Source organism: Balaenoptera acutorostrata, chromosome 2 (genome assembly GCF_949987535.1).
Source record: "Balaenoptera acutorostrata chromosome 2, mBalAcu1.1, whole genome shotgun sequence".
In the NCBI taxonomy this organism is placed as follows: domain Eukaryota; kingdom Metazoa; phylum Chordata; class Mammalia; order Artiodactyla; family Balaenopteridae; genus Balaenoptera; species Balaenoptera acutorostrata.
In genome coordinates this window covers 183941420-183963143 of record NC_080065.1, presented here as the reverse complement: position 1 = coordinate 183963143, position 21724 = coordinate 183941420, and the positions used below count along the sequence as shown (strand labels likewise).

The 21724-nt window shown below is 51.6% G+C and overlaps 1 protein-coding gene across 6 annotated transcripts in view; it reads right to left on the bottom strand.

Annotated features, from left to right (window-relative positions):
• Positions 1-461: 461 nt before the first annotated feature.
• Positions 462-21724, bottom strand: part of CELF5 (CUGBP Elav-like family member 5) — a 60713-nt gene continuing 39450 nt past the window's right edge. For 3 of the 6 annotated variants that reach the window (XM_057541540.1, XM_057541538.1, XM_057541539.1), the window contains exons 9-12: positions 21266-21328; positions 20533-20616; positions 17789-17932; positions 12526-15378 (exon numbers count right to left, since the gene is read on the bottom strand). In XM_057541540.1, the coding sequence (XP_057397523.1) occupies positions 15251-15378; positions 17789-17932; positions 20533-20616; positions 21266-21328 (419 nt within the window). In that variant the 3' untranslated portion in view covers positions 12526-15250. Of the gene's footprint in view, positions 568-10480; positions 10569-12525; positions 15379-17788; positions 17933-20532; positions 20617-21265; positions 21329-21724 lie in introns of those variants that run through there. The other 3 variants (XR_009007244.1, XM_057541537.1, XM_057541541.1) reach the window with 3 other exon arrangements.

Below are 21724 nucleotides of genomic sequence, written 5' to 3'. Positions count from 1 at the left end.
ACTGAGAGTTTCTGTGTCTGGCTTGGGGACTCCCAGAGGACAGGACCTGGGTCTGAGCCCTAGCTGGGACTCCCACACACAACAGGCTCCAATGATCCCTGACCAAGCGCAAGGGTGTGGATCAGATTTGATTATTCAGATCACTGTTATTAACAGCAACTGTTTCTTGAGCACCTACTACACGCCAGAAGCCGTGTAAGGTCAGTACAGACAGGAAAACTGAGGCTCCGAGAAGTTTAGTCACGAACCCAGGGACACACAGCAAGTAGAACTCACTTCTGTGATTTGGGGGGGTGCTGAACACCTACCCAGCTTCCACCCTCGCCTCCTTCGGGTCTCAGCTCAGACGACACCTCCTGAGGAAGGTGCCCGCCCAGCCCCCTGCTTAATAGTGCTCGCTGCCCCGCACATGCAGCCCCCTCCCAGCTTTATTTCCCTTAATCACTTTACTTATTGATTGTCTGTGGCCCCCAGCTGGGGGGGGGATGTCAGCTTTTGTCTGTCTTCTTCGCGGCTTTGGCCTCAGTATCCGGAACAGTGCCTGGCACAGAGTAGGCGCTCGGTAATCTATTTGTTGAAATAAATGAATGAAGAGCTGGTCAGGGTTTTGCAAACATTGGCATTTCCTGTTGACTCTCCCCAAAGGCATTTTCCTCTTGGCACAAAAGCTGCAGGTCTGGCAAGGGGGGTGGGGAGGGGCAAGGGGCCGGGCATAGCTCTTGTGGCCCGAGCGGGGCCACGCCTCAGCCAGCTTGCCCAGCTGAGGCCGGCAGGGCCCAGCCCAGCAGACGCAGTTCACCCGCATGGAGGCCCCAGCCCCATAACTATAATTTGCCTCAGTACCTTGTGATCGTAGGAGACCATTACCCCACAGATGTGCACTGGGGGTCAGCCATTCAGACAGCGGGTCAGAGCCCCGTGGCGGAAAGCAGATGTAGGAGGTGGCTTTCAAACGGGAAGGGCGAGAGGAGACTTCACAGGGAGAGCCAGGGAGAGACAGAGGGACTGAGACAAAGAGAGACACAGAGAGACAGACAGACAGACAGAACAAGAAAGGCCTAGAGACCCAGCCATGCCCTGTGCGACAGGGGAGCTGGTGAGGCTTCTGGGGTCCCCCCCGCCCCAACACACACATATCCGGTCGAGGGGCCTGGCTCATCAGCTACATCTCCATTCAAGGAAACTGAGACCCCTGAGGGCCAGCTGGATGCCCAAACCCTCAGCGGCAGCTGAGCTGGACCAGGGCCCAGTGAGGGTCCCCCCAGCACCTCCCCCACTTCCCACCCCCCAATCCCAAGGACAGAGGGCCCAGGGCCACTCTGAGCCTCAGTTTCCCCAGCTGCCCAAAGAGGAGGTTAGGTAGGAAAGCCCCCCTCAACCTCCTGCCACTCACAGACCACCTGCCCCCTTTTGTCTGCTTCCGAGTATTACTGAACATTTTTCTTCCTATCCGACCATTTCTAGAAAAAGACTTGGATGTGTTTAAAGAGAAAAGTACAACTCACCACTACAGGCTGCCACCAGTCAAGGTCAGCTGAAAAGATAAATACAATAAAAATCCTCCCCAGTCCTATCCAACTCTAATCAGAAAACAAGCCTGAAGCCTGCTCTATCTTTCCTAAAAAGATGATCAAGCATTAAAGAGGTGTTGTAGACAGGTTGGGAGCCCCCAAAGGACATAGGACAAGCTCAAATGATCTAACAGATGTGTAACTGGAATCTCAGAAGGACAAGGAAAAGTGGGCAGAAGAATATTTTGAGAGAGAATGGCCAGCATTGGAAGCTCAGAGTCCTAACCACTGGACCACCAGGGGATTCCCTCAACTGACTTAAAAAAAAAAGAGAGAGAGAGAGAGAGAGAATGGCCCAATAATTTTCCAAAATTTAAGACACCGAATCACAGTTCCAAGAAGCTCAGAAAATACCAAACGGAATAAATATTCCCACAAATACATACCCAGACATGTCATACTCAAAACGCAGAAATTTTAAAATGAAGAGAAAATTCTTGAAGGCAGCTGAGGAGAAAAAGACACATGGCTTACAGAGGGGCAAAGACAAGAATGATCACAGACTTAACTGTGAAAAAAAAAAAAAAAGGATGTCTTTAAAGTGCTGATAGGAAAAGCCTGTCCACCCAGAAGCTTATACCCAGTGAAAATATCATTTGAATATGGAGGAGAAATAAAGGCTTTTCCAGCAAACAAAAGCTGAGGAAATTCATGATTAGCAAGACACCCATTTTAAAGATAAAGACATAGATAAAAGTAAAAGGACGGGGGAAATATACCAAGAAAATAGTCATTTAAAATATACTGGGGGCTTCCCTGGTGGTGCAGTGGTTAAGAACCCGCCTGCCAATGCAGGGGACACGGATTCGAGCCCTGGTTCGGGAAGATCCCACATGTCGCGGAGCAACTAAGCCCGTGCGCCACGACTACTGAGCCTGCGCTCTAGAGCCCGCGAGCCACAACTACTAAGCCCGTACGCCACAACTACTGAAGCCCGCGCGCCTAGAGCCCGTGCTCCGCAACAAGAGAAGCCACTGCAATGAGAAGCCCGCGCACCGCAACGAAGAGTAACCCCCTATCGCTGAAACTAGAGAAAGCCCGCGCGCAGCCAAAAATAAAATAAATAAATAAATAAATAAATAAATAAATAAAATTTAAAAAGCAGACAAAGCAGACATCATAGCAAGGGACATATATGATAAAAGGGCCAATTTACCCATCTTGAATGTGTATGCATCTCACCACATACAACCAGCAAACAATCCAACAATATACAGTCAAGACGCACAAAACAAAAACTGATAAAGATGAAAGGAAAAGTGACAGATCTACAATTATACTTGGAGACTTCAAAATATGCTCTCAGCAGTTGGTGGGAAAAGTAGACAGAAAATCTGCAAAGAACTAGAAGACCCTGATAACATTATCAACCGACTTGAAATGGCATTTCTAGAACACTCCACCCAACAACAGCAGAATATACATCCTTTTCAAGTTAACATGGGACATTCAACAAGATAGACCATATTCTTTAATCATATGCACCAAGGTAGGTCATAAAACGAACCTTAAATTTAAGAAAAGTCAAATAATCCAAAGTATGTAACACAATTAAACTAGATATCAGTAACTATGTGAAAAAAAATCAGAAAGCTATATGAAAAAAATCTCCAAAGATTTGGAGATTAAACCATAAACTTCTTACTAACCTAGATGGAAGAGCCATGGGAAAATACTTTTAATTCAATGAAAATGAAAATCAAAATTTGTGAGATGTAGCTAAAACAGTGCTTAGGAGAAAAGTCATAGCATTAAATGCTTATATTATAAATTACATGAATGTACTTAATGTCATTGAGCTGTACTCCTAAAATGGTTAAAATGGTAAATTTTACGTTACATATATTTAACTACAATTGGAAAAACCACAAGGGAGGAAAAAGTAACCTAACCGTGGGAGTGACGCCATCACCTTCGCATATTCCATTGGTTAGAGCAAGTCGCAGGCCCCTCCCACACTCAAGGGGAGGGGGTGAGCCCCAGTCTGGGCGCGGGTCAGATACGGAAGCTCTTTTCTCTGCACCGGACAGACCTTCCCAGCTCAGGACCTTTTTCCCCGACCTCCAGCCCTGCACAATCTCTCCATCAAGTTTCCAGCTGGATTTCATCCTCCTACCATCTCACGACGTTACGCTCGCTCATGCCTTTCCTGTAGCCAAGAGTGCCCTCCTCTGGTCCTTGACCTTCATCCCTTTCTTTCCAGGCCCGACTCAAATGCCACCTCCCCCTGGAAACCTTCCATTACCACCAGAGGCTTTGACCCTTGAGTCAGCCTGGGTTTGCTCAGGCATATTCCTTTCTTTGACTCTCAATTTCCCCATCTGTACAATGGATCCAATGATGTCCTCTTCGCGGCTTTGCTGTGAGGTCCCAATGCAATGTCAGATGTCTCCAAGCCAGGGTTCTGGGCATGGGACATTCCTTCCTTCTTTCCTTCCTTCCTCAGGCTTTTGTTGAGCACCTGCTGTATGCCAGGTCCTGTACTGAGCTCTGGGGGACATAGTGCAATCAAGGCAGATCCCAGATTCTCCCAAGGGGAATTCTGGGGGGCCCTGGCCTCATCTAAGCCACACCATTGCCCGCCTGGGAGCCGGCACAAGCCTCCTCTATTTACATAGTCTCCTGGGCAGTTTGTTCTTCACACAACAGCCAGAGGGAAACTAAAAGATGCAGATGTGATTGTCTCACCTCTCCCGCCTATAAAACACTCCATGGCTCCCTATTGCCTTTGGGATAGAGACCAACATCGCCACCAGGTCTCCAGGGCCTATGATGCCTGAAAGTTAGCCCTCTGCTAACTTATCCCACCCCCACTCGCTGTGAGTGGAAAGGAGGTGATATCCAGGGAAAAGGGGGTTCTAGGCAAAGGGCGCAGCCAGTGCAAAGACTGAGGCAGAGCCATGCCTGGCATGTTGGAAGATCAGCGAAGAGGCCCGTGTGTCTGGAGCAGAGTGAGCGAGGCGGAGAGAGGGAGGAGGGGAGGGCAGGGAGGGGACGGGGCAGGCCGTGCAGGGCCTTGTGGGCCGCGGGGAGGACTTGGGCTTTTACCCCCAGGGAGGTGGGATCCTGGAGGGCTGTGGGCAGAGGGGGGGCGGGGCCTGACTCAGGTGCTCACAGGCGCCCCCTGGTGGCTGCTTCGGGGAGGACAGACGGGGGGGGCGCCGGTGAGGACTGGAGCTGAGGGCCTGGATGGAGGGGACTGAACTGGTCCAGGTGGGAGATCCTAGGGCTGCGTCAAGGGGAGGCAGAGGTGGGGGGAGAAGTGCACAGATTTAAGATAGACTTTTGAAGGCAGAGGCGACAGGACTTACCAATAGATTGGTTGTGGAGTGAGCAAGCAAGAAGTCAAGGATAACATCAAGATATCTGTCCCCAGCACCTGGAAGGATGGAACTGCCATCTGCAGACATGGAGACGACGTGGGAGCAGCAGGACTGGGGACCAGGAACAGTTTCGACCTAATGAACATCCGCCTGGAGATGTCAGGTGGATTCATAGATCTGGGGGGCTGGGCTCCTTTGAGGCTTGGATAGGGGGGCAGACAGGCAGAGAGAGTAGGCCCTTGTTCCCGTGGGCTGGCTGAGGGCCTAGGGCTCTTTCTGGACCCTGTCCCCAGAGCCCTCTACATACCCGCACACCCACCCACTCAGGGCCCTCTGTCTGGGCCCTGGAGCTGTCCGCGACCCCCGGTGCTGAAGCTCCAGCTCCAGGCAAGAACCCGGCGCTGGACAAGTACCTGGCAGGGAGTGCGCGCGCCAAACTTATCCCTGACTTCACCCACGAAAGCAACACTCTTTCGGTGCTATTAGTCTGAGTTGGTTTCTGTGCCTCGCACATCCCAACCTGTATTGTACAGACCCCCAAAGAGAGGCAGTTGTGTGTCGCTCTAAATCTGTTCCGAACTCCCTACTCTATAGGAGGTTACTGCGCCTTTAAGTATCACTGACTGCGTCACTCCTGACGTCACAATCACCCGGGCTCCAAAGACAGGCCTGAGTTCAGGCTGTGGATTGGCTGATGGGCTCATGAATATGTAGATAAGCTCCACCTCTACCTCGTTCTGGTAGGCTCAGGAAAGAGGGGGCGGAGAGGAGGCGGGTCTGGGGCGGGGCGATGCGCTGGGGGCGTGGTCAGGGGGTGTTTTGGTGCATTTTGTTCCCGGCTGTGTCTCCAGTACCTACCTACAGCAGCGCCTGGCATACCGCAGGCGCTCAGTAAATGCCTGTTGACGTTCGAATCCAGTAGGAGTGATGTCCGAGAGTTCACGTTTCTGATTCGGGAGATCCTGTGTTGCCTTCTCTCAATGTTATATTATAATGACAACGGCTGTTATTCGTGTGCATTAATCTTCTTGATCGTATCAACAATCCTGGATGGTGCATAGTATTTTACAGATGAGGAAACTGAGGCTTGGAAAGAGAATGAGGTTGTTCAAAGGCATGCACACCTTGAATAGCTCAGCAAAAACTGAGGACCCAGATGTGAGCATGCCGGTCTCTGTCCTCGTGGCCCTCACGTCCGTCCAATGACACCGTATTTGACCACCACGTGCCCTGCTTGCATCCTCTGTGTAGCTTTGAGACCAACCAGGCTGAAGGGCTCCCTGTTCTGTCACTAGGGCCCGGGTCATTCCCAACTCTACACCTTGGCCAGTATCGTTCCCTGTGCTCGGAAGATTACCTGTGCCTCCACCCCAACCCAGTGCCTCAGAACTCCAGGGTAGGAGGGTTTCCCGGCGTGGGAAACCGCACGTGCCATGGCATGGCAGCTGGACCACATTCAATCTGGAGAGAGGAGGCGGCAGAAGGGAGGTGGGGCTGATCCCACAGGCTTTAAGGGACGGGCTAAGAAATTTGGGCAAGGTAGCTTTTATGTCCCAGGAGAGAGCCCAGGGATCTCCTCACCACCTCATCCAGCCCCAAGCGCGCGCGCGGCACACGTTGGGTGCTCAATATATGCTTGTCGCATTTCAAGTGAAGGCTCCAATACTACTGAACGAAGGCGTGAGTCTCTGCTGCCCCCTGCTGGTGGCCAGCAGCGAAGCCTCTGGGAAGTGAATTTTCCGCGGGATTGATTTATTTTGACACTTCTGAAGTGCTTACTCTGGGCTGTATAAATATTAACTCGTTCATTCCCACAACAGCCCTCAGAAGCGTGCCCGATTAGACTCATTTTCCAGAGGTGGGGGGGACTTAGCTGAAGAGAGATCGGCCACTGGTCTCATAAATGTCATAACTGGGATTCAAACCCTGGGCAGTCTCCAGACTTAAGCTCAAGCCTCCAGACTTAAGCACTATGATTTTAGGATATTTAGCGAGCAGATACTATGTGCTGGGCTCTAGGGAATAGAAGAGTAAATAAAACAGGACAGGCACCGATGACCTGATATTTTAGTTACTGTAGCTTTATAATGTGTCTTACTGTTGTATAGGGTAGTGTGGCATAGAGGTCCAGTGGGCAGGCTCTGCAGCCAGCCACCCAAGCTCTCTATATTTCCATTACCTGTGAACTAGATCCAACCACCTGGGGTTGCTGCGGTGATTAAATGAGTTAATCCTAATAACTAAAGCACTGGGAACAGTGCCTGGCACATAGTATATGCTCAATAAACAGTCATTCATTTCGGGACATTCCAGCCTTGCTTTGCTTACAAATCAATTATGCACATGAATTTGAGAATCGGTTTATCCACTTCCAAGGAAACTATTGCAAGGATCTGAACTGTGATGATGTTCAAGGTTCATCTGGGAGAGAACTGATCCTTTAAGATCGTGAGTTGCCCTGGGTACCTCCATCATCCACTTCACACTTGTCTGTTTTTTGGTTTTTTGTTTGTTGGTTGGTATTTTTTTTAATGTATATCAGTAAAATGTTACCGTTTTCTCTCTGCAGATTTTTCTGAGGTTTATTCCAGGTACTTTGTAGTTTCTTTGTAGTTGTAGTACTTTGTAGTTGATGAGGTTTTGATGATGTATTAGTTACCATAGCTGCATGATGAATTACCTTAAAACTTTGTGGCTTAAAATAGTTATTATCTCAGTTTCAGAAATCTGGGGTGCTTAGCTGGGTCCTCTGCTTCAGGGTCTCCCACAGGCTGCAATCAAGGTGTTGTGCTGGGCTGGGGTCTCATCTGAAGGATCGACTGAGGCAGGATCTGCTTCAAAGCCTATGTGGTTGCTGGTAGACTTCAGTTCCTCGCTGGCTGTTGGCTGGAGGCTGCCCCACCCCATTCCTTGCTCTGAGGGTCTCTCCGAAGGGCAGTGGAGCAATTGAGTTGCATGTAGGTACTTTCCCCCAAATAACTCCCACACCTGTCTTTCCCATTCTTTCATCTTTAAAAAAAAGTATTTAAACCTAATTATTAATTTCCTAAATAATAACTAAATATATTCACCTTGTAAAGATTGCAGCTGAGGTTCAACTCTGCTTAATCTTAGACTCTAATTCTTCATTCCCCCTAAAGCCACCCCGTCGTCATTTTGGTGAATACACTTCTAGCCTTTTTTTAAAATAAATTTATTTATTTACTTATTTATTTTTGGCTGCGTTAGGTCTTCATTGTTGTGTGTGGGCTTTCTCTAGTTGAGGCGAGCAGGGGCTACTCTTTGTTTTGGTGCGTGGGCTTCTCATTGCAGTGGCTTCTCTTGTTGTGGAGCACAGGCTCCAGGCGCATGGGCTTCAGTAGTTGTGGCACATGGGCTCAGCAGTTGTGGCACACGGGCTTATTTGCTCTGTGGCATGTGGGATCTTCCCAGACCAGGGCTTGAACCCGTGTCCCCTGCATCGGCACACGGATTCTTAACAACTGCGCCACCAGGGAAGTCCACGTCTAGCCTTTCCTTCTCATTCTTTTTTTTTTTTAAGATTTTTTTTTTTGATGGGGACCATTTTGAAAGTCTTTATTGAACTGGCTACAATATTGCTTCTGTTTTATGCTTTGGTTCCCTGCCCATGAGGGATGTGGGATCTCAGCTCCCTAACCAGGGATCAAACCCGTACCCCCTGCATTGGAAGGTGAAGTCTTAACCACTGGACCACCAGGGAAGTCCCATCTTCTCATTCTTACAATCATATACACGTCCTCAGAGAGAATGTTTTAACTATATATATTCTTCTTTCTCTTTCTCTAGCTCTCTCACCACCACCACCACCACCACCCCCCACATTGGATCACACTCTCTGGAGGAAGCCAGCTGCATGTCATGAGCAGCCCTATGGCGAGGTCCACGTGGTGAGGAACTGAGGCCTCCAGCCAACAGCCATGGGAGGGAACCAGCTTGGAAGCAGCTCCTCCAGCCCCAGTCGAGCCTTCAGATGAGGCAGCCCTGGCTGATGTCTTGACTGTGACCTCCTGAGGGACCCTGAGCCAGAACCCCTCAGCTAATTTACTCCTGGATTCCTGACCCATAGAAACTGGGTGAGATAATAGAGGTGTAGTGTTTTAAGCAGCTAAATTGCAGGGTGGGGGGGTTAATTTGTTATGCAGCAACAGCTAACTGATATGCCCTGGGTGTCACTTACCCTATTCCCCCTGGATGAACACCTACATGACAGCCAGGGCTCAGCCATCCCAAGCACAACCCTATTCTTCTCAGGTAGAATCTCTGTTTTGCACGGGTGCACATTCTAAATGTTTAATGACTTTGAGTTAAATTTATTTATGTACTTTTTTTTTTTTTCGTGCGTTGCAAGGCTTGAGGGATCTTAGTTCCCCAACCACGGATCAAACCCTGGCCCCGGCAGTGAAAGCGCCGAGTCCTAACCACTGGACCGCCAGGGAATTCCCTGACTTTGAGTTAAATTTAAAAGCTTAAATTGGACTATCGCAAATAACAACTTGAATTACAATTTAATACATTCAAATTGAAGCCACTACACAGGACAGGGAATTGGGATAGCATAGTGGTTAAGAGACCAGCCTGAGAGCCTGGGTTCAATTACTGCTGTGCAGCCTCGGGGAGGTCACTTAACCTCTCTGGGCTTCAGTTTACTGACTCATGAAGTGGGGCCATTAATAGGACATACCTCACAAGGCTGTGGCAGGTTGAGTTATGTCGTGTAAAATGTTGAGGCCAGTGTTGTCCGAGAGAACTTCCCAAGTGACGGATGTGTGACTCTTGAGCCCTTGAAATGTGGCTTAGTGTGACTGAGGAAGTAAAGTAATAATTTGATAAATGGATTGAAATGTAAATAGCCACAGGTGGCTAGTGGCTACTATATTGGATGACACAGGCTTGAAACAACGCTTGGCAAATAGTAAGTCCTTAATAAATGCTTGGTAGGAATATTATTCTACCCAATTGTTCTCCAGAGTGCCAATTTACACCCCGCCAGCAGCATAGAGGTCACCCAGGTATCCTCCTAACACCCCAACCTGATCACACCCCTCCCTTGCTCAAAATCCTCTGTAGCTCCCAACTGACATCAAGATAATGTCCCAGGGAATTCCCTGGCAGTCCAGTGGTTAGGACTCCATGCTTCCACTGCAGGGGGCACGGGTTCGAACTTTTGCCAGGGAACTAAGATCCTGCATGCCACGTGGCACGGCCAAACAAAATAAAATAAAATAAAAAATCTCCCAGATTTGCTGGTCTCATTGTGATTACAACTTTTAGCATACTTGAGAATTACTTTTTCTTGTGGGGATGGGGTACTTTTGATTTTTTGTCCAAAAGTACTTTCTTCTTGATTGAAACCTTGGGTGGGCAGGGACAAGGTCCGGCACACAGAAGGTGCTCAGTCGCAAAAGAACCTCTGTAACCCAGCCCCTGTCATCTCTGCATCCATCTTTTCACCCAGTGCTGTGGTCTTAGCCAATGATCCAACGACCACAACATCCCAAGCCTCTGAGCCTTGGCCCAGGCTGTTCCTTCCACCTGGAAAATCCTTCCAGGTGGACTCAGACTCACCTTTCCAGCTCCCACTCCAGATGGGCCTCGTTCTCTCTGCTGGAGCTGGAGCAAAGCACTTGCTGTCTCTGAGCCTCAGTCTCCTCAACTGTAAAATGGGATGAGTCCTTGGTAAGATTAAAAGACATCGTTTCTGCAAAGCCCCTGGCAGGATAATAAGTAGCTCATTAAATCGAGTGGTTAGTACCCCTCCCATGAACTTGGAAAGGCTCAGCTTGGGTGTGGCCATCCCCCTCTACTCACACTCCTACTCCAGGATTTTACCCTGGAGCCCACTGTCCCCCATCCCAGGTCTCAGGATTTTTTTTCTTTAGGACCTTTGAGGCTTTCACTGGGGTGGGGCAGGGGCCTCAGACTGCTTTGTTTTTTCAGCCAAAGCCACATCATCTCTTAGATCTTATCTCCTCCAGGTCTCAGCTCTTCGGTACATTTCTGGGTCCTTGACTGTGTCAGGTCCAATGGGGGGATTTCTCCCTCAACATTCCAACTCAAATCTATTGTGTAACAAGCATTGGTGAGGATGCGGAGAAACAGGAACTCTCATGTGTTGCTGGTGGGAACACAGAGTTACCAGGACCCAGCAATTCCACTCCTAGGTATGTACCTGAGAGAACTGAATCAGATGTTCAGACAGAAACATGCACACGAATAATTACAGCAGCATGATTCACAATGGCCAAAAGGTGGAACCAAGGGCCCACACACTGGAACATCACTCAGCCATGAAAAGGAGAGAAGCCCTGACACTCGCTACAACGTGGATGGACCCTGAGAACACGATGCTCAGTGAGAGAAGCCAGATACAGAAGGACACACAGTGTGTGATTCCATTGATAGGAAACGTCCAGAACAGGCCAGTCTGCAGAGACAGTGGATTCATGGTTGTCAGGAGCTGGGGGAGGGGAACGGGGCGGGGGTGACTGCTCATGGGGACGGGGCTTCTTTTTGAGGTGATGAAAACCTTCTGGAACTAGATAGGGGTGATGGTTGCACAACCTTGTGAATGTACTTAATACACTGAATTGTACACTTCAAAATGGTAAAACTGGTGAAATTTATGTTGTGTGAATTTTACCCCAATTGCAAAAATGTGTATCGAATAGTGTCTCCCCCGCGCGCCCCCCTGGCTGCTTCCTTGAGGGCAGAGCCCAGAACCATTTGGTCACTGCTGCGTCCCTGGTGGCCAGCAAAGGGTCAGGCACTCAGTAGCCGTTCAATAAACGTTTGTTGAATGAATGAATGAACGTGTGAATCAACAAACACAGGCACCGGCTCTTCTTCAGAAAGAACACTCCATTTCTTCAATGTCTGGATGAATCCGTCCAAATCCCGGCCATGGGAATGTCAGACCCTTTTCCTCCCGCACCCCTTCACTCTAAATCCGATTTATCTCTAGCCCAGGCACCCAACCCGGTCAGATCTACTTCGTCTTTTTCGACGAGAGGGCAAATGAGGGAGGACCCAGTCCTTTAGCAAGTAAAACTTTTATTAAATAAACTTTCAGTTTCTCCAGACCAAAGAGAGGCGTTTTGGACATGAAGATGAAGTCTGCAGCTTCTCACCTGAAACACGCCACAGTGACAGGGACCTCGAGATTCAAACCAAGTCAACCCAAAGTTCCCTCCAAGTCTTTTTCTCCTCTTTCTCTCTCTGTGTGCGTGTGTGTGTGGCGCGGTTTGTCTCCAAAAGTCGGTTTGCAAGTTGAAACTTCATGAAATTACTTGTAGCAGAAATAAAGTACATCGTACAAATCACGTAGGTCTTTGATGTGGAGTATAAAAATGGTATTTACAGCCAGTAAACATGGACCAGAGGACACACGCCACTGCACGCCAGCACGCACTCCCAAGCAGGCCTGGCGGGGGCTGGGCAGGACGGACACGGCGAGGCCCCGCCACCCCTGAGCACACGCGCACGCACACGCAGACGCACAGGACACAGGCGCACTAGACAGGGTCTCGGAACAATTATCAAACTCTGGAATATCGAAACAGGTTGGTCAGAAGATATTTTTTCTTTTTTTTTTTTCTTTTTTTTTTTTTTTGCTATTTCTTTTTTCTTTTTTTTTTCTTTTCTGGGTCGGTCAACACATTTTGGTAGAAACAAAAGGGAATGCTTTGTTTTTCTTTTCAAAAAATTTTTTTTTCTTGAGCTTATGAAGTTCTCTGGTGCCTCGTCTGGTGCGAGGCCCCACCGGACGTCCAAAAAACAAAAAACAAAAACAAAAAAAAACCGAACTTGACTCTGTGCTTCAAGGGGGGTTTTCACGGTTTGGGTAGCTATACAGAGGCACCCCACAGGATTTCCCTCCCCACCCCAACTAGGAAACAAAAATCCACTGTCCTTTGATTTTTTCCCCCCATTTCTTTTCTTCTTTGTACCTGCTCAGAAAGATTAAAAAAAAAAAAAAAAAAACAACTTTGTAGAGGTATCTCCGGTGAAGGGATGCTGGGCCCGTGCAAGCTGGGCTTGTCCAGTGCACGTGGCGATCTTGGTCATGAGATTGTGAATTCCAGGCTGGTGATCCAAAGGCAGGGAGGGTGGCCGCCTACCCTTGGGAGGGGGCTCCAGGGGTGGGGGGCTCCCCAGACCCTGTCTGTCCCCGACGGAAAGCTAAGGGCTATTGGTCACATGAGTAAGGCTATGACTGGGGAGGGTAGAGGGTGGGAGAGGCCAAGGGGTCTGTTTTGTGCCTACAACCGGGGAAGGCAGGGCCCTGGAACGAAGGGGATGGGGGTTCCGGAAGCTGCAGCTAGGACCAGGGACACTGAAGCCGGCTGAGCCCACAGGCTCGCGAGAATCGTCGATGGCGGGGGGTCAAAAGTCCTGGAGGTATATCGCGTTGGCTGATGATTCCCAGTGCTTGGCCGGCGCCCTGGTCTGACATGACAGCGGGAGGTGGGGGACACTGGGCTGCCCCGCCAGCCTCAGCCCTTCTGAGCGTCCCTGCTGAGTGACCGGCCCAGGGTCACCTTCTCTTGGATGGAAGGAAGTCGGAAAAGTTTGGTCCCTTGATCTATACTCAAAAAATATATATACTGTCTATAGCTCTCTATATATATATGCATATATATATATAGGAAAAGTTGCGATTTCATTTGGGGAAGCCACAAAGGTTGTGTGTGGGGGAGGAAGGTGGGAGCGAGGAAATCTCCCAGGAGGGGGCAGTGAACCCCTTGGCCCCCAACTCAGGAGTCCCCCGCAGACCATGAAGCCCCCTCCCCATTCCATGTGGCCTTGGGCAGCGTTTCACATTATGGGGAGGGGGTCAGGGGAGAAGGGGGGGCTGGTGTCCAAACTCAGTTGTAATTTACGTAAAAGTCCTGGATCGGTTGGAAGTGGGAAGGCCCCTCACCTGGCGGAGAAGGGAGGGGCGTTAGGGCGCGGCGCTGGGGGCGGGAGGGTCACGTCGACCGACGACATCACCTCCCACCCACCCCCCTGCCCTGGCCAGGCTGGGGTCTGGGAACCCAAGGGCCCCCACCTTTGCAGAAAGAGTCCATTTCGGGATTTGGAGGCTGACACACCCGGCTTGGAAGGGACCGAGGGTCGCCAAGCCCGTGTCCTCATCCGGCCACTGGGGACAAACATTTCTGTTTCTTTCTGCCTCCTCTTCCCAGCTCCCTGCCCCTGAATCTCCACGAAGCAGTTCCCCGCCCCCATTTCTGTTCATTCGTGGTGCTGGAAACAGTGCCTGGCGCACAGTAGGTGCTTAGTGAGGATTTGCTGTCAGCATGTTCAAAGCACGCCGATATCCTGTTGTTGGCTTCTGGTGGCGGATTTCCGCGCGCGCGCCCCCGACGACCCACGACCCGGTGACTGAACACCTTCGAATCTGTGGGTGCTGTCCCGGCAGGGTCTGGGAGCAGCCCCTCACTGAGCACCTGCTTCGCACCAGACCCCAGAGGAGCCTCTGTGATGACGATGGCGACGGTGGTTAAGAGGAAAAAATCAAAACGACTTATCCAGAGCTTTCCAGGTGGCTGGTCCTGGGCTCAGCCGGGAAAACACCGAGTGCCCTGTGAATCCGCCCCACGACCCCTGGAGGAGGCCACAGGCACGGGCCCATTTCACAGATGAGGCTTGTCAAGGCTTGGGCTCACTTATAAGTTTCCCCATTGGCCCCTGAGGCTCACGGCTCATTCCCCAAAGAAGCGATGAGTTGACAGAGGTGTTCACTCTGATGGCACAAACACTCTTGGGGATTTGTTCATTTGTTTGAGGGGATTTCCGACACCCCCCTCCCCCCCCGCCGCATGCTGTCGGGTGGGGCAAATATTCCACTCTCCCATCAACCCACTAGGTATGAATTATGCCAAATGAAGAGCTCCCAGAGGGGCCCAGCTGGGAGAACAGATTCTTAGGACAGGACAGAAGCACCTCCCCACAGCCCGCCCCCACCCCAGACCAAGCCCCGCCTCTCAGGTGAACTTTTTTTCATCCTTCAAAGCCTTCTCCAGGAAGGATTCCTTAACTACCCTCCCCAACCCCATCCTACTGCTCCGGTTCCAGCCCTGACTACGGGGTTGGCGGGGCGTGGGGTGGGGTGGGGGGGTTAGGTGGGGATTGGGGGTGTCTTCATCCAGCTCTGTCCCCGTCAACCAAACCTGGGGGCTCCTTGTAGCCTCTTGCAGCATCCCCCCAGCCTCGGGAGGGTTTGGAGAATGAGAAGGGGGTGCGGACAAGACCGGGGTCGGGGCGGGAGCGGGGGCGGGGCCGCCTGGCGGCTCACCTGGGCCAAGCCCGCAGCCTCGGGGCGCTGTGGGCCGGTCAGTAGGGGTGTCCCGGATCTTTGGGCCGCTTCAGCTGCACTTTGAGCCTCTTCATGCCGATCTGAAAGCCGTTCATGGCCTGGATGGCGGTCTGCGCGCTGGCCGGGTTGTCAAAGCTCACGAAGCCTGCGGAGACCGGGGTGGACCCACGATGGAGGGCAACGCGGGCGTCCTCTCCTCGCTCCAGTGCTGCAGCCCTGGCTGCCCGGCTCGCGGGGTCCTGGGGGCGGGGGTGTGCGCTCGCAGGGGCAGACGGCCCAGGGAGGTGAGAGGGCTTCCCAGAGCACGCACAGCAGCCCTGGCCTGGTTCTGACACGCGCTGGGCTTGCGTGCCTGGGGGACAGGGCGCTCACTCCTTACCTGGGGTCTGCTCTGCTGAGACTTCCCAACTGACGTGGGGGACAGGCTGGGTCTCTGGGGGCCCCGGGAGGGCCATGTTCTCCCTCCCCAGACCCCATGCCTGCCTCCTTCTAGGCTCTGGATGCCCACCCTTAGCCTCCTCTGAGATCTCTATCCATCTGGGGTCTCGTCTGCCCATGTGACTGTCTCTGTCTGTCTGTCCTTGTCTCCCTGTTTCTCTTTTTCTGTCTTTGTGTGTGTGTGTGTGTGTGTCTTTGTGTTTCTTCTGTCCCTCCCTTTCTGTCTCTTCTCTTTTGGTCTCTGTCTCTCTCTTTGTCACCATCAGTCTTTCCAGTCCCAGACTCCCCCTCACCCTGGGCCATCAGAAACACTCCAGCATCCCCCCACCCCCCCCTTAAGCTTCCACCAGCATAACACCCTCCACCTGGCCCTATTCCTGTCCCTCACCTGTTGGTCCTCACAGACTTCCTGGGGGACTGTGCAGAGACCACAGGGGCTGGGGAGGTCCTCCAGGGGGAGAGGACTGCATGTGCAGGCATTTGGGGGCAGGATACCTGAGCTCCACGGGAGAGGCTGGGTGGGAGGTCAGGCAGAGAGATGGTGGGGTCAGGGCTGAGGGGTCTGGCTGAGGCCCATGGGGAGCCATAGGGGAATCTGGAGCTGGGGTGGGTGGATGTCTTCACATCACCCACACCTCCCATTACATAGAGGTGGAAACTGAGGCTCAGAGAAGACATGTGACCCCCCTGACTGCTGAATGTGACAGAGTAGGTTTTCCTCCAGAAATTTCCTTCTTCTTCCTGGAAGCAGGATGTAGAGGAGGGAGCCTGGGCACTGGAGTGGGGGGGTGTCCCTAACTTGCTGTGTGACCTCAAGCATGTCGCTTGACCATTCTGTGCCTCTCTTTCCTCCCCATGTAAATTGGGATAATTCTTCCCTTTTATGGTTGGATAATGAGTATGTACAGGAGGTGCTTAATAAATAGTCAAAAGTCGACCCTTCCAAGAGGACAGGGTGGGTTCAGAGCCCAGATTTTGGAGTCAAACAGACTGGTTCTAACCTAGGTTCTGCCTCTTTGCTGCCGTGTGACTTTGGACAAGTTACGTGCCTCTCTGAGCCTTAATATCCTCTGTTTCTGGGGACAAGGAAGTTCTCCCCACAGCCCACAAGGCCCTCCACGACCTGCCCTGTCCCCTCCCTGCCCTCCCCTCCTCCCTCTCTCCCCCTCGCTCACTCTGCTCCAGCCACACAGGCCTCCTCGCTGTTGCTCCAACATGCCAGGCACTGTCCTGCCCCAGGGCCTTTGCATGTGTGGTTCCCTCTGCCTAGAACACTCTTCTCCAAGACACCCCATGGCTGGCTCCTCATCATTCAGGTCTCAGCTGAAATGTTGCCTCCTCCTTATCAGTCTGTATTTTCTTACCAGTTTTATTTTTGTCTATACCATTTATAACTCCCTGGCCTATATCCTATATTTGTTTATTTCCATCTCCTCCCCCTGGACCTGTGCTTTCCAATTCGGTCGACAGCCACTGGCCACGGGTGGTTATTTCAACTGAAATTCATTAAAATTAAGTAAAATAAAAAATTCAGTCCTTTGGTCACACTGGCCACATTTCAAGTGCTCAGCAGCCACATGGGGTGGTCGGCTCAGACAGCACAGATGTAGAACATTTCTATCATCGGAGAAAGTTCTACAGGCAGAGTGGCAAGACTGTGAGCTTTCAGAGGGCAGGGATTTTTGTTGGCTTCTTTCACTGCTGTGTGCCAGGCACAATGTTGAGCGCTGACACACAGTAGGTATACCATATGTCTATTTGTTGATGAATAAATGAACAAGGGAGTCTTAGAAATGCTGCATGGTGAGTGCTTGGCACACAGTAGGTGCTTAATAAGTGTTTACTTTGATTATAAATGTGATTCTTTTTTTTTTCTTTTCTTTTTTTTTTTTGGCCACACCGCTCGGCCTATGGGATCTTAGTTCCCCCACCAGAGATTGAATCCGGGCCCTTGGCAGTGAGAGTACGGAGTCCTAACCACTGGACCTCCAGGGATTCTTTTGGACCAGACCTGTCTGTCTCATGGCTGACCACACCCTCCCAACCCCCATTCCAGGGCGAGGGGCGCGTGGGACGGGGCTGGCAAGCAGGAGGGGGCACCCGCAGCAGGGACTCACCAAAACATTTGCTCTGGTTGGTGGCCCGATCCATAAACACCTTGGAGGAGATGATATTGCCGAAGGGCAGGAACATCTGCGTCAGCTCCGTGTCTCCAAACTCCTGGGGGAGGTGGTAGATAAACAGGTTACAGCCTTCGGGACCTGCAGGTGGGGGAGAGAAAGACATAAAGCCCCCAAGGAGAGGAGGCGGACCCCCTGGGGAGGGGCACGGGTCCGGAGCCCACATCTGGCATCTACAGCTGTTGGGAGAGGGGTGCCCCGTGACACTCAGAAAGAAGGGGCATGGAAGTGGCAGGAAGGGGAGGCCGGGAGCCCTAATCCCTTGTCTATAAAATCCCACACTCAGACACTCCAAACCTCTAATGATCCTCAGGCCCCAGGGAACTTATAAAATTTGTATGATCCCTACCCTCCACAACTGAGATAAATTCTTCCATCCCAGACCCCAGATAATCCAAAAATCCCATACAACCCCAAACCCCGGAAAATCCCTAAGCCTCAAACTCCTGGTCATTTATAGAAATCAGATGAACTGGGCATAGGGTATACGGACACTCTGTACTGTCTTTGCAATAACTCCATAAGTCTAAAACTGGTTTTAAAATGAAACATGCCTTTTTGACAGTCTGATGATCACAGAATAAAATAAGACTAGTAATTGCCTGGTCCTAAACCCCAAATATCCAGATATTTTTCAAAACCTTGGATAACCCTCCAAACCTTGGATAATTTTCAAAACCTTGGATAATTTCAAAAATGATGCAAAAATAAAATCAAGTAAAATAAAAAGATTATTCTCTAGTCCCAAACTCCAGATATCCCAAAACCACCGATAATTTTTAAATGATATGCTATACCAACCAGAAATAATTTTTTAAAGCGCAGCTAACCCTCAGAATCATCCCCTCCCCCAGTAATCCCCAGTCATGGCTCATATAAGAACCATAAATAATAATAGCACTTTAAAACCTTGATTATCCAAAGTCATCAACAGTCCTCAAACCTGCCTCTAATCCAAACCTATAGACAACCTTCTCCCAGGTCCCGTCCCGCCAAAAAGGTAGCCCTCAAACCACCGAGGATACCCCCACCCTCACAATGAATATTCCCCACCCCAGAAAATACAAAATCCAAGATTACACATTCATAGCCACATCCACCCTTATCTTCCTGATGAGGACCACAGTTCTGCTAACATGCTTGTTGTTGTTGTTGTTTGTTTTTGTTTGTTTGGCCATGCCCCGAGATTTGTGGGATCTTAGTTCCTCAACCAGGGATTGAACCTAGGGCCACGGCGGTGAAAGCGCCGAATCCTAACCACTGGACCTCCAGGGAATTCCCTAACATGCTTGTTTTTAAAATGCAAGTGCGCTCCCATACAACTGATATGTTACGGAACAATTTTGAGCAAACACGAATTTTGTGTTTGTCTGTGTGCTATCTCATCTCCAAGAAACACTAGGTGAATGCAGAAAACCACATGCAGCTGCACCAAACCTCATAAGAAAGCAAAATGCACATGCACACACACACACACACACACACACACACACAGCTTCAACATCCATCAACTTTCTCAGTTCTCCAAGTATTTTATGAGCAGGACCCATCCCCGTCTGGGGTTCCGACTCTCCCTCTGATTTCAGACAAGCCTTTCCATCACTTCAGGGTGACTCACATGCCGCAAGCCCTTCCGATGCCACTTCCCCCTGCAAACTTGCGGTCTTTTCCAAGATAAAGTACCAAATTTATTATACTATTCCGGTATCTCTAAACCATCTAACACGCATAAAACTGTGCTACTGTTTTCATTAGCATCTTATCTTTTTTCTTTTTTGGCACCTCACAGCCAACGTTTCTGAATGGTGTACCACGACCCCATTTCCCCCACGAGCCTTGTAGTTGGTATTGTGAGGTTCTGCAAACTCAGGTGACTTTCCAGAAAGCATACATCCTGTTACAGCAGCAAGAACTGCATCGGGACCAGCTTTTATCCACTGCACCCTGCCAGTGTTCCCCTTCCCGCAGGCCCAGGGCAAGGGAGAAATTGAACAGAGCCTCACAGAAATCAGTCTGCGGGCCAGGCCACCCGCAAGCTTCCCAGGTCGTGGGGCGATTTGGGGCTTTTCTGGTTGGTCGCCTCTCCCCAGCCCCCCGCCCCCACCCCCACTAGATGGATTAAGGAGAGGAAGGGCCTCCCTGGCTGAGTGCCCACCATGTGTCAGGAACCGGCGCTGCTTACTCCCCAGCAAGGGGAGTAAGGTGGTCGCCTGTGTGGAAGATGAGGAAACTGATGCCCGGAGCAGTGAGGTGCCTTCCTTATGACGCTCACAAGTCAGAACTGGGTGGATTTGAATCCCGGTTCTCCGACTCCAGAATCTAACTCCTCGCCCCCTTGACTTTACTAAGGAAGCCTTATTTGCCCCGAGATACCTCACCATCCCACCCCCTAAATTCTCTCAAAAAAATTTCAGAGAATCATCTCGTTGTGGGTCACTGCTATCCCTACTGGGTCGGGACTAGCCCCATTCCCACTTTCCGGAGGAGGAGACTGAGGCTCAGAGAGGAAGAGTCAGTCGCCCCCCCAAGCACCCATGGGCTACGCCGGGGCTTGAACCCAGGTCTGTCCGGACCCCAGGCCGAGCGGTTCCCCGAGGCCAGGCCGAGCCGGGGGTCCTGGAGGTGGAGGGGGGCGGTCAAAGGGCGGGGCTGGCGCCCAGGGGAGGTCGCGGCCCCCTCACCTTCTCGCTGCTGCTGCTGCAGGAGGGGCGGCGGCTGGGGGACGCTGTGCGCGATGGGCGTGATGGCCGCGGTGGGGTACATGGCTGCAGAGACCGGGAGCGAGACACAGGGCGGAGCAGGCGTGAGGCCGGTGGGCAGCCGGTGAGCGTGGGGGCGGGGCTAAGACGTGAGGGGCGGGGTCACAGCTGAGGGTGGGGCCAAGACCGGGTCTAGGGAAGGCGGAGGGGTGTGGTCACATGGGGGGAGAGACGGTCTGAGGGCAAGGCCAAGGACCCGTCTTGGGAAGGAGGGGGCGTGGTCATTCGAGGACGGGTCTGGGGGGCGTGGTCACATTGGAGGGAGGGGCCAAGGCAACAGGGAAGAGCAGAGTGGGCGCGGCCCCGGCTGAGGGCGGGGCCAAGGCAGCCTTTATGAAGACAAGCCAGAGATCCGAGCGAGGCCCTGGCAGAGGCGGGGTCAGTCTGGGCAGGACATGAGGGGCGGTACCAAAGGCAGGTTATGAGGGGCAGGGCCAAATGTTGAAGAAAGGCGGGGCGGGGGGAAGGCCAAGAACTGGGATTGGGCCCAAAGTAGGAGGCACAGGCAGAAGAGGGAAGGTAGGATGAGAGGGCGGCTCTGAGGGCAGGGACCATATCTAGGTGTGGCTAGGGGCGTGGCGTGGCTAGCCCAGGTAGGACGCCGGGGACCGAGGGGCGGGGTCACGCGCGGGGCGGGGCCGCGCTGCCTCCCTACCTGTGTACTGCTGGACTCCGGAGAAGGCAGGATGCAGGGTCTCGGCCACCGTCGGGCTCTGAGCTGCGGGGCAGACGGAGGGGCTGAGTGGGGCGGGGGCAGTAGAAGTCTTCCATCCACCCCGCAGCACCCACCCCCAGCTTCACTTCTGCATAAACGTTTTACAGGTATGACCCTCATTTTACAGGTGGGGAAACAGCAGCTGGCACAGGGCCGCTCAGGTAGATGACAGAAGCCAAACTCGAAACCAGGTTTCTCAGACTCCAGAGAGGTTTAACAATCAACTTCAACTCTCTGTCCCCATCCTGACCCCCCTTGCTCCTCTCTTTTATTCTCTGGATTCTCCAGGACTCCAGGTCTCTGCTTTTGATCACCACCCATCCCCATCCCTTCCCTTTATCCCTCCCCACACCTTGATCATCAGACACCCTATGGGTCCCCTACGTGGCTGTGACCTTC